This window comes from Heliconius melpomene, chromosome 3, assembly GCF_056956725.1.
Source record: "Heliconius melpomene rosina isolate 202511_hmr_F chromosome 3, ASM5695672v1, whole genome shotgun sequence".
Lineage (NCBI taxonomy): Eukaryota > Metazoa > Arthropoda > Insecta > Lepidoptera > Nymphalidae > Heliconius > Heliconius melpomene.
Genome location: NC_140391.1, coordinates 3,249,844 through 3,268,417, shown reverse-complemented (window position 1 = coordinate 3,268,417; position 18,574 = coordinate 3,249,844). Strand labels below are relative to the sequence as shown.

At 31.7% G+C, this 18,574-nt stretch overlaps 1 protein-coding gene across 2 annotated transcripts in view; it reads left to right on the top strand.

The window, feature by feature from the left end:
- The window catches only part of m (zona pellucida domain-containing protein miniature), a 70,594-nt gene that overhangs the window by 4,514 nt on the left and 47,506 nt on the right, over window positions 1–18,574 (top strand). Inside the window, exons 1-3 of one of the 2 annotated variants that reach the window (XM_085208031.1) lie at window positions 5,033–5,098; window positions 7,635–7,778; window positions 13,833–13,908. In XM_085208031.1, the coding sequence (XP_085064157.1) occupies window positions 7,732–7,778; window positions 13,833–13,908 (123 nt within the window). In that variant the 5' untranslated portion in view covers window positions 5,033–5,098; window positions 7,635–7,731. Of the gene's footprint in view, window positions 1–5,032; window positions 5,099–7,634; window positions 7,779–13,832; window positions 13,909–18,574 lie in introns of those variants that run through there. The other variant, XM_085208030.1, reaches the window with a different exon arrangement.

Genomic DNA, 18,574 nt, shown 5'->3' with positions numbered 1-18,574 from the left:
TACATCAGATATGGCAACAACCATATGATTAGATGGCTATCTTTTTAATCGTTCACAAAATCGTATGTGGGTATGTTCGTAAAAAATGAACTTGGCATCGCTTCTGCGCTGCCAGTTGAGTGAACTTTAAAGAGAAATGCTTTGTTTTTTGGCTTCACGCTGTATCCCGCACAGAGCAGGATAAGCAGAGGAAACCTAGTGTAAAGACACTCTGTTCCCCATTTTCCGTTGAATTTTAGCGGCATTGAGTGTTGAGTGGAGGAGTTTTACGCCGCGTTTTGCATCGACACCAGAGAGAAGAAATGAAAATATTAAATAACTCATTTCCTCGTTTGTGGATCGAACCTACAACCTGTCGCGTTCATAATCACACGCTTATGCTTCTCTGCCTCAACTAGCCTCTTCTTCTAGTTTTTATTTAAATGTTCAAACGGTTTGTCATTTGCATGTGAACTTTTGTATAGAAATATTCATTAATTTATTCATTACAATGGCGGTTTGACGTTTATTTCAATGGTAGAGCTGTACTATAATTATTTCGTGCCTTCATTAAAATTAATGAAAGAAAGTTATGTATATTAAATGTACAGTTAGTTAGTATATTATACAAAAGTAGGCAATTTTTTCGAACTTCTCCCTGTTATTTTATGTAATATCAGAGTTAAGCTCTAATTAATATGTAAAACTTTTAATAAACTTTCCTTAGTTAGATTAAGATTAGCGTTTATAAGTACTCGCTATATTCTTATGCATTTGATCCTATTCTGTCTTCAAACGGTAAGATATTTATATAGAAAATCATATATATGGATTTGAAAAATAATATAAAAATTTATAGTTAATTTTTGATAAAACAAAAATTACTATTATATTAAATTACTATTATATAATTTATTATTTAAATATACATATCGACATAAAAACTATAAAAGTATATGAAATATCCAATTCCACTAATATTTTCACTATATATAGAAAGAAACGTAAAAGTCTAATTCATTATATGTAATAGGTTATTGAAATAACCTCATATATTTAAATTATTAATATATATCTATCTATATCTCGGGTTTTAATCCGACTCTCGCTGGATGAGTCGGACTAGCGGAATTTCTTATAATTATTAATTTATTAATGTATACGGAACGCGGCTCTCTCTGTGGAGCGAGCGGCTCGCATCGATGCGTGCCGAGTTGGCTCTAACTAATGTTATATTTGATTCGGGTTGATTATTTGGATTTTATGTAAACGGTAAAATTATAATTTTGTTATATATTTTGTTCTATTAAGAATGTAAGTAAAATGTATATTTTTTTAGTGTTACGCCATATCCTGCACACAGCAGGGTAGGCACATAGTGTTCCTCATTTCTCGCCGAATTTGGCGGAAAGTGAGGAAAGGAATTGTAATAATGGGAAACACAGTGCCTTAACCCCAGGGTTCCCAGGGTTCCCAGGTTCCTTCTTTCAACCCTGTTAAGTATACAGCATGAAGCTAAAAAATTAAAGCAAATACACTTATAATATACATATGCACCTGTGTGCACGAAATCCATTTTCCACAACAACACCGACTAAAATAGAAAACAATTTATAGCGACATCGTATTCACTGATTATAATGGCGTTTTATTTGTCACGCTAACATTGAAACGGATGTTATTTTAATTTTTGAATTTTATTGATATATTTTTTAATATTGAATAATTTGAATTAATTATTAATTTTAATTATTTTAAATAAATCAAAGCTTTACGGTTTTCGCTGATTCTGAAGGCATTGCGTAGCAGAACTTAACGCAGCTTTTTCCATCGTTACTAGATGATTATTATTTTAAATGTACAACTTTATAATCATCGAACCTAAAACCATCATGTATATTATAATCAGACATTATATTACCCCATAAAATGTCTAATTTCAGCATGCCCATATAAATGATGATATCCTTTCACAACATAGTTGAACCGGTGTCCTCAATGATGTTCAATTTCGTTGCAACTGGGGTCCAATTGGTTGTAAACAATACGACTTATTAAGCTACTAAGTAGATAACGCCGTTATATCGTCGTTATCTATATAATAACGACGGTTTCATTCCATTGCGTATGATTGAGCTTACTTATCAACTAGTGATTATATTATGTTATGGGAATGTGAAAACAGTTGTAGTCTATAATACTAGTTTTATCTTGCAGTTTTGCCTGTATGATGAAATTAATATTTTAACAGCAGTAGTAACTTATGACCGTAAACGCGGTTGGTTATAGTTTCGATTCTCACTTGAATAAGGATTTTTTTAAAAATATTTTCATTTCCAAGTGAGAATCGAACCCACAACCGTTGCGTTTACATTGAGACGCTGTTCTGCTGCTGCACGATGGTTTCTATATCGATAAAAATCTCAAAAATTGTATATTGTTTATAATTAATATCTTCGTTAATTTATTCGATTTCCCTTAGAATTAACGCAATATTACTCTCATTATTTTAACGACCGGACAAGGGAAGTGTTTTTATATAGCTTTTACTTGCCTAATATTTGAATTATAATCATAATTTAACGATGGATCTTACTGGAGGTTAGTTCCGCCACTCAACACGCAGTGCATCCAGAATTTGACGGAAATTAAAGAGAACGGAGTATCTTAACACTAGGTTTCCAGGTTATCTCTGCCTACTCTAATATATATAGGATACTGCTAGACGTTAGACAAAAATCCTATGAAACTTCAATTTATAATAAACAACTAGAAATTTCATTCTAAATTTTAAACATATTGGGGGTAGATGGAACAATTTGACACCTCATTTCCAATAGACTACCAACAAATGAATATGCATTTCACCCATTAATTTTCCCTCAATTGGAAATCAAAGCTATAACTATCATGTTAGCTCAACCATATCCCAATAGCACCACGACGTTTTAATGGTTAATATATCAATAGAAAACCATAATAGTAAAATGCGAAACGTTTGCTTGAATTTATTGCGTCCTGACATTAACTTGCTATATTTCAATACGATTAAAGCATTAAAATATGATGACTTCTTAAGATTTATTATATTTATTGACATAGTGTTATTGTTATTTTGATATGGGTATGCCGTTATAGTACATATGCGTAGTGGTTCTGGGTTCGAATCCCTACCGAGGTGATGTTGAAAAAGAATGATTTCTGTGCTGTGCGAAACTACACTCAATGTCCCCTTATAGGTAGAAAATAAAAAATAAATATTATGTGAACTAATTTTATTATAGACAATCATAAATTATTTATATAAGACTATTTAAATGAACTTTACAGTTACTGTTAAAATCTTAACCAAAAATTTATTAATAAAACTAAAATTAATTTATTTTATGATAAAAGTAGGTAATTGCAAACTGTCTAATATTTCAAAGTAGAAATCTGTCCAATGCTAAGAAGATGCTATCAAATATGCAGAATCCGCATAACGGAAACCAAGTCCAATTATACGTTGGAAACAGATGAAATTTAAAAGGAAATAGCGGTAAGATAAGTTGGAAGGATGCCCATCTAAGATTCACGATATAGGTACGAATCTTTGCTTAGTTCGTGATTTGGAAATTCTGTTACAGAGAGCCTATTAGAATTATAATATGATGTTCTTTTGAAATTTATGTATTTTTTAATATCTAGTCTAGTAATTAGTTGCCCAGCCCATTGGTTTGCTTGAATTAATGTTTTCTCTGATTAAATAAAATATCCTCCAGCCACATATAAGTTTTAAAGTAATCTTAATCTAAAATAATCTTATCTGAATGCCAATTCCCAAGGCAAGATCATAAACTAAAGTCAATAAAATAATAGAATATCACTTTTCAACATTGTAAAAAGTAATCAAATTGAACAGATCCATTTCATAACAAAAAGCTATAACTTCATATTTGACGGCTATCACACGTTTTTATGTTCCACCGAATGTCTGACAAAAAGTGAGTCGCGGTTTGATAGACATGGGAGTGGTTTGCAGGAGGAAGTTTCAGAATACGCGAACTTTTTTCATTGAAGTAGGTTAAGTCGGAATTTTTTTTTGGTTGTGTACGGTATTTGGTTGTTTTTTTTTGGTTGTAAAATTTGCTACTGACACCTTCAACAGGTGAAATGTCAAATGTTTCCCGCTTATTCTACAAAATATGTAAGATCTGTGAAAAAAAAATATTTAGCAGTTTAGAAAAAAAAACAAAATAATACTAAAATTGTAGATACAAACGATAGACATCACAGCCAAATAATACTTTCACACTGTAATTAATTCTCAGGCCTTAATTGGCGATTCGTACGGGTTTGTTATCTTTATGGCAGTCTGTGGTAGGTTCGTAAATTTTTTATCTTCTGTTTTAAGTATTAAAAACTGTATTCTATTGTCATTTTCTTGGACTGTCATTACTTAATTTTGTTGAACAATTGTTCCGCCTATATTTTAATCTGTTGCTATGCTTATTCTGTGTAACTTTATAGCCATTTATTTACTTTTATATGTAAATTATCTAAAGTTAGTCTATATAATATTATTTTCAAAGGCATATTATACGGTAAGACGATTTTATACTAATTTAATTTAATAGGTTTGTATCAAGTTAGCTAAAGCTGTTTTACAATCTGAGGAATTTTATTAGTACTTTCGCTAAGATATTATGAATTATATAAAAAAAATGATTTTTCACGTAATAAACATATAAAAGAAAAATTAATAATGTATTTGATTTAGCATTAAAAAGTTAGTTTCATTCGATGATATTCTCGTTATATAAACAAAGAAATAAATCCAACTATATATTTATATTTAATTAATAAGAAAGCCAATGAAAAAATCAAGACCGACCATATAAAAAAAATTAAAGCAAAATCTAAACCAATAATTAAGATAAAACAAAGCTAAAAACACAAACAAAACAACAATATTAGACGACTAACAAATAACCAATAATAAATAAGTATAATATAATTTAAAACGTAGTATATATAAAATATTTTCTGTGTCGCATAGCGTCCACGTGTGTACCGTTACGCATCCTACGGTCAGACATCTCGCGCCTCCAACTTCCAGCAATACAACGGATCACGTACGGTAAATTTTTTCGCTTTTCGTAGTTATGTAACGTGTTTTTATTTTTCTTTGATTTACTTTTTTTTTTTTTTGTGTTTGGAAAATTGTTGTTTTTTAGCATCTGTGTTTATGTATTTGTTGTTTGAAGTGTTGTGTTTGTTCTTGTTTTCGTATGATGTCAGATTGAGGTTGTGTTGTGCAATATATTGTAGAGACGAATTTGTAATTTCGTATCCAGAAACAATTGTTAATGTTTTATTATTTGTTATCTCTATTTTTAAGTAAGCTTTTTTTCTAAGTTTTTAAAAATCTGAGATTGATATTGAGAAACTGTTTTCTTTCATAAATTTATTTATTTATTTATATTTTATTAGAAACAGAAACATTTACAAACAGAAATATAAAATTCACAAACATTACAGATTAAAAAATAGCACACAATCCAATAAAGTTTCCACATAAAAATATATATATCTATGAATGAAAAAGGCATCTCAAGATCGATCTCAGACTCGAAAAAGAGCGATTTAGAAATACGGACCTAATAATTGGGGATCGAAGTCAGGACTACCGTATATATATATAGAATTCCAAAGGTCAAAGATATGTAAAGATAAATATACTATTTTAGTCTAAGAGAAAGACCAAAAGCCGTAGCCGTTTTGGGCAAAGATAAGTATGTATATGCAGATAGAATATCAATTAATTAGGCACTCTGTAAGCCCCATCTTTACTTTCCATCGGCTACCTCTTAGGTCAAACGTGACTTTACTTACTATTTGGACTTTATACCTTTCATTCCCAGCTTATTTATTTATTTAGTATATTATGTATGTGAAACACGATAGTTCTATCTCCTCGAGTGTTTAATGTTGCATATCATGGAACTAATGATAACTTCACCTTGGCTGTTATATTTAACATATTAATTTACAGTAATATAAGCTTTTATTTTTTTTTATTTGTGAAAACTTAATGCCTAATCTATATTTTAGATATTAGTTTCATTCGTTTAAATATCTTAATGGTATTTAGACGTTTTATCTAACATATGTTATGTAAATTGTGGCGTTCAGTTCCGCACCGCAACACGCAGTGCCGCAAGAATTCGAAGGAAAGTGGGCAACGGTGGTGTCTAATAAGAAACGGAATTCCCGGTTCCCAGGTTCATTCTTAAAATTGTTTTATACCTGATGCGTGACGGAATTTATTATTGATATATGAATTTAATTTACTCTGAGATTTCTAATATTACTTGATTTTATTCTTCAAGCTTATTGTAATATTTCTGCCAATACATTTCTCTTTTCGTGTTTGGAAAAAATGAAGAGAATCATATACATACATATAAAGATAACCACATTATAAACATATCGAATTTTTCCCGCTGCATTATTTTGTACTCATAAGTTATTAATGCACCTTGCACAGTTAAAAAAATGTCGAAATTGCTCATTGTTCGTATTTTAACGTATTCCCATTGACTGTCGGGCTGAATCCCCCTAAAATGAACCATCGATTTTGACATTTATCATTTAAAACATACGGTTACTTTTCCTCTAACACACTTAACACTTTTTTGAAAAAATATTTATGTTTAAAAACCTAAAGGCGTTTTCGGTGCCCTTTGCTCATGGAATGGACGCCCAACTGATTTGCTTCACTAATAACTTTCGAGCGGACCCCAAAAAGAGTTGTATAAAAACACTATATTATTACTCGAAATTGAAATAACGCAATTCAATTCGAAACGTTTTTTTTTTGTAAGATATAAATCTTTAAATGTGAAACAAATTAGTTTTACAAGTGATTATATTTTCGTTAATTGATAAATAAAAACACGTTATATTGTCATAAATTATGAACTTTGAAAATTTATTGGCTTACAAGCCCATTCGAAAGCACAAAAGCTCATTTTTCAATATTATTTATAAACTTGCTTTGTTTCGTCGGTACATTTACTATTCTTGTTCGAGCTTTGTTAAGCATATTTGAATAATGGCTTTTAATTTATTTACCTTTTTTTAAAATACAATATATTTTTTTATTGAATAGTTCGAAAATACGAGCCCAGTGTCAATCTTTATATTACCATGTCGGGGAAATGAAAATACTTGAAATATAGTAAGTAGTACTTGACAAGTACATGCACGTACACGTACTTGAATGTGATGTCAAAAAATCACATTTTCCCCGCACATATCATAGTAGGCAGAGGGAACCTAGTAGTGTCTAAACAAGGTACCCTCTGTCTACCATCCGTTCTCCACTTTCCGTCCATTTGGCCTGATATTCCTCAAATCTCTATTTGAGCGGCAAAACTCACAGATAAACGTCAACCCTTCGTCTTATCGAAGAGGGCAAATAAAAATCCTTTCCGTAAATTAAAATTGATCCCCCAACCAGTGTGTTTAGTCAAACACTATGTCACGGCTACACAACTAATATCAAAAAATCTTAGCGATTTTATTAATGAAAACGGCATCTCAAGATCGATCTCAGACTTGAGAGCGGCTTACAAATACGAGTCTTAAAGTTCTTTCTATTTTGTCCACAGATAAATCAAATAGAATCCGGACGCGTAGTGCAGTGTGATTGATATGTTAAGTGCCGTAACATCGCGGAGGTGACAATACTTACATGTCAGTCAGTGAATGTGGATGATGACCGTTTGGAATACGAGCCGGCGGAAAAGTGATTGGTAATGTTTTTTAATATATATTATTTAATAGTTTAAGTTATATAGTTATATATTGGCGTAAAGGGTGGCTGTAAGTGCGACTGGTTCTGGGTGCGTTCCCCATTCGAATAAATGATTTTCATCGTGTTTCAGCGTCAAATTCCACCACTTAATACGAAACGCCACCAGAATTTGGTGGGAAATGAGAAACGGAGTGTCTTAACACTAGATTCTCTCTGCCTACTCTACTATTTGCGAGATACAGCATGAAGCTGAACAAAAATCCACCAATATCTTTTTTCGTTTTTTTTTAATATAATATTGTAGTGAACATACTAAACAGTTAGGACCAAAATTATTAAAAAAATATTTTTCATTCATTCATTCTTCTAAATCTAGATTACACTAAAGATGAATATAAACCTTCCTAACAAACTAACACACCATACAAAGTAGAACCACAAAATTAGCAACCAAGTGACCATATTATTAACAACTAATAAATACCATTCGTTCAATAGGTTTAAAATGTCTCTATCCACTCACATATTATTATCTAAAGGTCATCGCTGTACCCCCCATTTATAACCTGAAGTTAGAATAGTACGAGTTCGAATATAACAATGCAATTTAAGTGCTTTAGCGCTGTAATCTTGATGGAATGCTGGAATAATATAAAACGACACAGCTGCTTTTGCATCTTTATGATCTGGAGATCGGTTATTACTTGACCAGTTTCTAAATTATATGCTGGATTGCTGTGTATTTTGTGCTGTTTCTTATATGTTATTTAGAAGCTATAGTAGCGTACCAGTACAGGGTCTGGTCAGAAAACTCTATTTGTGGGTTCGATTTTCGCTCAAAGAAATGTATAATTTACTGCGCCGCGATATCGTCAATAGTAATGTGTAATTAATAAATACAGTACGGTCAATACGTCGTGGCCGATTTGAACTAAGCTGTAAAAGGCATTTGATTTTACGATTTTTCTCACATTTCCGAAAACCTAACTGCCGCTACTTGTTGACCGTATTGTAAATCAACCTGTTCTTTATGGTAGTGTGTGCAGTAGTAATGCTATAATAATAGTGTTGCAGCACCTACTGATGATGAATAGGTTCTTCTATGGATGAATAGGTTCTTCCGTTTGGATGCAATTCAAATGGTGTATTGTCAAGTGTAAGCTGTCATTATTGTTACAAGTTAAGACGTTTGTAGATTTGTATGTAGGTATCAGTCTTACAATGATGTACGTATATGTTGATATTAGATTTAATTTTTAGGGTTCCGTATCTCAAAAAGTAAAAATTGAACCCCTATAGTATCGCTTTGTCGTCGGTACGTCGATCAAGACCATCTTGAGATCGTAGTGGTATCAAGCGGAAATTATTATTGTATGTTTGGTCCATTGAAGCACAGAAAAAAAATCTATCGTCTAAGTCAATCTAAAGCATTTTTGCATAAATGCATCGATTTTGCTGAATTTTGTATGATTTATAGGATTTTTATAGAAAAAATTGGTACTGAAGCCTCGGTGAGGGAGTTTTTTTTATATAGTAAAAGTCGTGTTGCAGTGGGACCTAATACGCAAATTTATATTAATTACATATTATTATACGAGTAACAATATCAACTATTATCTAACTCTGATAGCCCCCATTTTTGATAAAAAAAAATAAAGAAAAACACTTACCGTACTAGAATTTTCGCACGTTCGCTCCGCCTAGAGCTAGATAGAATATCGGCCAAAGCCTCACAGATAGTTCCCAAGCCTGTGTTACCTAATTTAAAGGTAACCTTTCGTTGACCGCATACCGTTCGAGTAATCGTATAACAGAGGCAGCGGCCATGTAAATTTGATTGATGAAATGGCCTTATATAGATATATAGATAGTATAGAATTTGTATTTATGTATGATATTTTAAAGTAGTTTTTTTAGCTTTCGTTCTTTCAGCAGGCATTGCGTGTTGACTGTCGGATCTTAACGCCGCGTTTCGGTTTGCTTTGTTACCAGAGCAAGGAAATGTCAATATTTTTTTTTTTGTATTTCGTTTCCTTGAGTGAGTGAGTGAGTGAGAAATCAAACCCACTACCTCTCGGCGTAGTTCTGGCTTCTTCTTTAAACGAAAGAAATGTTTGATTTTTCTTTTTTATTTTCTTTTATTAAATTACAGTTAAATGTAAAAATTCGAAAAAATAAAAACAAAATTTATTACCCATATATTTGCTGCTATTTTTCAAAATTACTTTTCACACATGTTAACGATTACGAATATTAAGGTAATTTCCAAAGAATAATATGTAGCGATAATGTCCGACATTAGCGATCGCCGAAATTTGGCGACATTAAAATACTTATAAGAGGGAATTACTCTCAAATTGTTATCTCTGGGGAGGACCTCGCAAATTATTACCTCCAAATGGGAGGAGGATGTGAACAAATATCCAGATTTTCTTTTTAAGTGAGTGCCACACGTTTCTTAGTGAGTTGAGTTTTATCACTACGTACAATCTTATTGATGATTCCGATACATTTGACTTGTAATATGGTGAGGAATAACTGTCTGTAAATATCAGTTTTGTATTTTTTAGAATTATCACAACATGCTGTTGAATGTGAATTCTAAGTCCAATAAATATATTATATTTGATGATTTAAATTGGTAAGACGATAAACGTGAGAGGTTGCACGTTCGATTCTCACCCAAGAAATTGAAATATTTAATATTTCATCGATCAAGCGCAGAACGGAGTGTCTTGACACTAGGTTCCATCTGCCAGGTTCCCTTTTATATGCGGGATACAGTGAAATTGAAAAAAAAGTTTCGTTAATGAAAGTTTTGGTAAACAAAGTCAAAGCAAACACTTAGCTATACGGAAACTAACATAACTTCATACATATATTAAATACCGAAGAATCGGCCAAGTTTCTATAACTTAGCGAGCTAATCAAGCGAGATGCGTTCTCCACGCATTCCACTGCATAATAATGCACTTTCGTTTCTCGCAAAAAATAATATTCATCGCACGACCGCGCCTGGATCTTCGCCTCGATCTTTCGGTATTCGGTATGGGTACGTCGTTAGAGATGGATATATCAAAAATGATGTATGGATATTTGAAAGTTTTCGATTTTAATTAGAAAAATGCGTTTTTTATGTAAAACTGCATGTGAAGTAACGTTTCTAAAGTTAGTAGGATGTTGTGCTACTTTTTAGTAGTTTTTTTTTAAGATATTTATTGTGTATTATCGTTTTTAAATAAAAAGAGTTAAGAAGAGAGTGCACAGAGGCACAAGTGTGTGAACGCGACAGGTTCGTTGTTCGATGTTCAGAAAGTGATGAACGAAAGTGTTTTAATGGAAACGGGGTGTCCTTTACACTTCCAGGTTCCCTCTGCTTAACCTGCTATATGCGGAATATAGCGTCTAGCGTCTATAGTTATATTAAATATTTCGTTTCCTCGAATAGGAATCGAACCTACAACCTGTCGCGTAACATAAAACATGAAACGCTTTGGCAATAACTGATAGAATGGAAAATCCTATAATAATTATTTAGAAACTGTCATCTTATCTATTAACGAGCAAGATAACGTAAGAAATATAGTTAAAAAAAGAAAACTACCACTTTTCTTTTACTTTCACGACAGGAATACTCTCCTACCGCTAAGAAATCGCATGTCCACGGCGGTGCTATAATAGTACGATATTATAATACCCATACTTGCATAGAAAGCTATATATAACGGGGAAGGCCTCGTGGGTCGAGAAACGTACAATTTAAAATAACCTGAGCCTGGTTTGTATATGTTATAAGGTATTATATAAAAGTGTTAAGTTCTTAATACTTTTATAAAATTTGTGTTTTTTTATTATTAAAGGATAGATACAAAATTGACAGAGACATCTAAAAAATAGTCTTTTAAGTGAAGTATTTGTAGGTTCATATTTTAAAAGTTAAAATAATATTTCCTTCGTAGGATTGACGTCAAATTATTTTGTCTCTGTTTCCCAATTTCAATTCATTCTTTTTTTCAGTTTAACGTTAAAATAAGCAAAAAAATTGAATTGAAACCACAATGCTTAATATATGCTTAATGAAGACCTGTTTTTTAAATTTACGTTGCTCCACATACAGAAGTGTGGGCAGAGGGAATGCATATTAAGTAGCGTAGCTTAACGCTGCCATTTGCCACACCAGAGCAAAGAACAAAAAATTGTAAATATTTCATTTCCTCGAGTCTCCCGAAACCAATTGAACCTGTCGCCTGTACACGCTTGTGCCCCTACGCCACCACTGGCCTAAACCTATTAATTTCATACATCATATTTATTTCATAGATAAAATAAATTGCATTATATCAAAATCAACTACAAAATTGTAACATTAAGAAAATATCTTATATGCAATTATTATCTCAATTGGAATCACGTAAAGTACTATACGAGTACGTGTGCTACATTTTACGCTCCACAAAACCTCGGTGTTCCTTGATAGAGACATTATTAACTGTGTGTAGTGTTGTTTTATATTATTATTATGTTTTAGAAATTTAACATTGTTACGGTTTATACTTTTATTATATTGTTATATATTTTATTAGATTAGAGGCCAGTAGTGGCGTAGGGGTGCTAAGTGTGATTGTAAGCGCGATAGGTCGTTGGTTTGATTCCCACTCCAGGCAGTGAAATATATAATATACGAGAATACCTCCAAATTTCGGCGGAAATTAAGGAGTATCTTCATCTTCAGATATTTTTTAATTTTTTATTTACCCTTGGAACTCAAGTATAATATTTTATTGGTTCTACAGTTGAAAAATATGTATGCATTTATAGCCAACTCAAATGAAGCAAATATATTCTTGAAACTATTTTGAAATAAATGAGTAATAATTTGCGACAAATCTATCTATAGGAATATAACATATTAAAAGTAAGTTTGGAGAAAGTGACTACTATTGACCTTACATACAAACAAAACGTGAGTTGACATCACTGTCACGTGTTAAAGATATATCTGATTTTAGATTTATCCAAAATTCGATGGAAGGTGGGGAACGGCAGTGTCTTAATGGGAACGGGGATACAAATTCGGGTCTTAGAGAACTAAGAGTTCAGTTCTAGCGTTAGGCTAAAAAAATAAATATGATTTTTGTGCCTCTACGTCTTGTGGCTATGCGAGTATAGAAAACAATCCATTCCCTCGATTGGGAATTGAACTCACAACCGACGCGATGTACTCCCACTACCGCAACTCCAAATATTTACATAAAAATTTACAAATATTTAAAAAAATGTCAACATTACATGAATAGAAATTAAGAAGCGCACACTCGAGGTGATCGGACGGCGACAGTGCCCGCGATCGTTTTCGCTGAGAAAGCTCCCGCAAACTAGTTTAGCTGTTATTCCGATATTTTCACTTATGTAAATACTGTCAGAGAATTCCTGTAAGCTATGTCCGGTTACGTCGACTTACTGAATGGTGTACATCCCGATATATTTTATTTCGATATTAAATTCGGCACAAGGGTGTCACTGTAACGTGACGGTGGTGGGTTCGATTCTCACTGGAGGAAGTGCAATATTTATTTACGTTTATATTTCCATGAATATTTGAAATTGAAATTCTATTGAATGTAATGCAGGATAGCTGCCAGCAAATGTAATAGATTGTACCATTGATTAAGAAAAGAGCAACTGTAAGTTTATTTCAATAAAGAATATTTTGAATTTTGAATTTTTTTGCTCTGTTGAGTTCTGCCACTGAACACGCGGTGATCCCAGAATTCGGCAGAAAGTGTGGAACGGAGTGTGTTAACAATAGGTTTACTTCCCTCTGCCTACAATGCTGTATGCGGGATACATGCGGGATATGTGCGTGAAGCTGATTTTAATTTGACTTTGTACCAAATGTAAATTTTATGCATAGTTCAAAAAATATACTCTACTCTAGTTTTAAGAATATGATAAAAATGTTAATTATTAATTTAAATCTTATGTAAACTGTCCTCATAATTTATGTTATACGATAAAATTTTTATCAATTAATATATTTTTTTATTTCCAGGTCCAAAATGACATCGAATGTCGCGTCGCATATATCACGGACGTCGTTCATCTGTCTATTCGTGGCATTCATTAGTGTAAGTTATTTATATATTAGCTTTATTAGTTTTTTAATGTTATATATTTATATACTGCTGCTACCGTTACTTTATGCTTAAATATACTAGTTTAGATATATTAAAATTTTCTATAATTTCGTTGGATAGATATGACTGAATTTTAATTCTATTTTTCGTGTAAAGAATTGATTATTAGGTTAATTCAGTTCGTCGGTCAGTTAGGTAATTTGAAATTCATATTTATATTTTAAAAGTAATATTATCGACGATACGCAAAAGCTGGAGTGAATGAAATACAAAAGAAAATAAAAGCTGTAGATATTTATACTGAGGCATCTTGTGAGAATAATTATTGTACAATATAGAAAGGATTCTTTTTTTTTTAATTATGAATTTATGTCAAAGTTTATTTTAAATGAAAATTCTTTAAAGTTCATATAGTATAGATACTTAATCAGTTTCTCTAAATATTTATTTTAGGCTAGTTACTTTGAATGATTGTTAATTAACATTTAATTTTACTTTCTATCTAATAATGAAAGTAAGTATTTTGAAAATGTTATGAAAAATTTCAATTAAAATGTAATACTTCTATTGTATAAAATATACGTTATACATTTCTATGACATAAATATTCATTTGATCCTATTTTCTTAATGCCGTTACAATGTTTTAGCATTTTGGTTGAACTCATTTTCTTTAAATTATAATAATTAATTATATCAGTTATTAAAATTCTGTTGAATCTCTTGATCTAAATGACTGGAATTCTGCGAATTTATCCATATAACAGGTTTTAAATATAAATATTTTTTATAAATTTGCTAGCATTGGGCTCGTGACTTCGCCTGCTTGGAGTATGTTGATATAATATACTCGTTTTATACATATGAACATTCTTTTTGAATCACTCTAGCCAATAGTGGAAACTCCATCATCCATTCATCCTTTAAAAGTCAATTTTTAACTTTACGTTATGGATGTAGGTTGAAATTGTATTTTAAATAATTATTAGATTTTAAATTAAACGTTTCCTTCAAATGCTTATATAATGCAATTAGCCATGATAAGAGGCCAGTTATGGGACAGGGGCACAAGTGTGCTAATATAAATGCGACAGGATGTGGGTTCGATTCTAACTCGAGAGAAAACCTTTGGTTACGAGGCAAAGTGCGACATTAAAACTCGCGACTCAACACGTAATGCCTCTAGAATTCGACGGAAAGGTTCCCGGGGTCCCTCTGCCTCCCTGATATGTACAATAGTAGTTTAGGTATATCTCAATATATTTTACAAAAATATCTATTAAATAAAAAAAAATAAAGTAAGCGATCCGTTTGTAAACACTGTTATCGTTCAACATAAGTGAAATCCCATTCATCTCCGTCTGCCACAAAAAGGCGGCCTAGAAGCGAGTTAGCAGAATCGCGCCGTCCTTGAGGTCGAATGTTCACTACGGACTTTCACATAGAAATGTTTTTAGTTTAATACTTTAATTTATCTTTTTTTTAAGGTTCACGCTTTATCTTTTTTGATATATTTAAAATAGAGAAGCCAGGGTTAAGATTTATATGTTATCCACTTTTTTTAGGAAAGGGAACATGGGAACCTAGTGTTAAAACACATCGTTGTCAATTAATACACTTCCGTCCCTCACTTTTCTCACTTTGTCCTGTTACTAGTGTGAGAAAATAAAAATATGAAATATTTCATTCCTCCGAGTAGAAATCGAACCTACACAAGCGTTGCGTTTACAGTCGCACGCCTGCATTACATGCAACAAAAATACTTGTTTTAATAGTTTTTATCGAATGTAATATATGTTTCCATAAAAAATATAATATATTTCCTTTTATAACTTCATTTAACATTGAACTAGAAAACTTAAACCAACATATCAACTATATAAAAACATAAAAATAAAATAAATTATCAATCAATTTATCAATTTTACATCTCTATCTCCACTAACTCTCTTCTTATAATATAAGTATCTATCTATTCTCTTCGATAATGTTGCTAAGCTATCTTGTCGTTCCATTTGATAGCGTCCCGCGTCCGGCATACATACTCACTCGTCGTCGTATCGCACGGCAAGTGGACCGCGCTGCAAAAACAAACATACGGATGGACCAGACGATCCGTTGGTGTAGCAGAATTGTTTAAATGGTAGATGATTGTAAAATTATATAGATTGGAAATTATCTCAGTTAAATCAAGAAGGAAAAACTCGATGTCAGTTTTAGTTTCCGAGAAATTTGTAGAGAAACATACAAATAATCATAATATTGGGTATATGTCCTTGGAAGCCTTAATATCATAATCAAAATTATCCAAAACAATTTATATTAAAATAGTTACATATAAATGTTCTTTTTTGCTCAGATGAGCAGGAAACCACGAAGACAACATATAAATTGATGTTTAATTTATTTTTAATGGTAGAATTAATAATTTGAGACCAGTAGTGGTGAAGGTGCAAAAGTGTGTGACTGTAAACGTGACTGGTTATGGGTTCTATCCCCAGGAATCGAAATATTTATTTATATTAAATTTATATTTTCATTTCTTCGTTCGATGTAACATACAATGTCTTCATAATTCGGCGAAAAATAGGAAACGGAGTTTAGGTACACTACACTAGGTTCCCTCTGCCTACCCTACTGCGCGGGATTCAGTGTGAAGCTTATTTATTGAATGTAATTAATAATTTATATAAAAAAATATACGTTCAAGTAAAAGTTATTGTCAATACACATTATAGAAGGTGGATTAATTGCCAGCTTTTACTTGTAAGTGATCCGCGGTAGAGCCTGTTTGATCACGTTATAAGTAAACCTGATACTAAGTTACAATATTAAAAGCAAGTTAATATGTAACTTAGATACATTCTACTATACTACTGTTCTAAACTATAAAATAATAACTGGGTTAATTATGTTACATAATATTATTAATTGGGTTATTTTCGATTAGGAAAAATCGTCGCGTTAAGTTCCACCACTCAATATGGAATGTTTCGGTTTGAAAAATGGAGAACGGAATGTCTTAAAACTTAACTTTATTTTATCTTGACTCTGCTACATGCTTGATAAAGCGTGAAGCTGTAAAAAATTAGGAACCAAATCGGAAATACCACAGGCGATTGATATGGATTAAATTCTCATAGTCATATCATATGCCTACCAATATTAATATTGAAAATAATGACATGTTAAAGTGATATTAAATCTATATCTATATATATAATAAAACTGTAAAGGGGGTAAAATCTGTACATTGAATATAAACTAAAAAAAACACTTCAGGGGCACTTAATACAACTAATAGAAGGTAAAAATATGATTTTTGGAATTCTTGTCTGTCTGTCTGTCTGTTGTGACTCTTTAACTCAAAAACTACTGGACAGATTTAAATGAAACTTCTTTTGTTGCATAGCTATTAGTCTTCGCCTACATATAGGCTATAATTTATTGTGATAGCCCGAATACCTGATGTGAGACCCTAGCAGCCCGCTTAATCTATAAGAGATATGAATACAACGCTTTAGGAAAAGTTATTGAACATGATGAGCATTTTCAGTTGACATAAAAAAAAATTAGATCCAATGTGGAACCCCAGTCACCCAGCTAAACTTTATCTATATATATAAAAGGACTTGTCCTCACTGACTGAGGTAAGACGCACGCACAGCCGTAACCGCTGACGGTGGAAACGTGAAATTTGGACAGATGTTTACTTTTGTAATCTGGACATCCACTAAGAAGGGAATTTGAAAAATTTTAACCCTAAAGGGGTGAAATAGGGGTTCAAAGTTTGTATGGAATTTTTTTTAAATCGGCACCGATTTTTATAAAATTTGAAATTTAGATTTTTAAAAGTATTTAATTGAACACGTGTTTCATAGTTTTCTAAAATTCTCCCCCTAAGGGTGCAAATAAGGGGTTGAAAGTTTGTATGGGAAAATTCTTAAATCACCACCGATTTTTATAAAATTTGATATTTAGACTTTTAAAAATATTTCATTGAACACATGTTTCATGGGTTATTAGAATTCACCCTTAAATACGCAAGCGAAGCTGCGCGCGTCCGCTAGTAACATATAATTCGTCAGTCGTCTTAAAATAAATTACTCTACGTAATAAACATTTGTTTTGACGTTTACGTAATACCATAATTATTATTTGAAATGGTTCAACACCAAATTATATAAATTTAGGCATATATATTAAGTAAATATATACAAATTAAATAAAATTTAAAAAGAAAATCCATAAATCGATAACATATATGTGTATCACAGAAAAAAAAGATTACATTCTTATAATTTTGAGGCCCGTTGTGGCGCAGTGGCACAAGCACGGCACTATAAACACGACAGGTTCTGGGTTCGATTCCTGCTCGAAGAAATGAAATATTTAATATTTTCATTGCCTCACTCTGGAACGAGGCAAAAGTAATTTTATAATATCAAAAAAATATACGAAATATCTTCTTTTTTATAAAAATTAATCGCTGAATGTGTTGCTAAGCGCAAATCTCGAGAGCAGCTGAACCGATTTCGCTATTTTTTTTATAATATTCCTTGAAGTACGAGGATGGTTCTAATGGAGAGAAAAATTAAAAAAATTACCAGAAAAGATCCAAAAACATGACTTTTCTATATTCCCATACAAAAGATTCG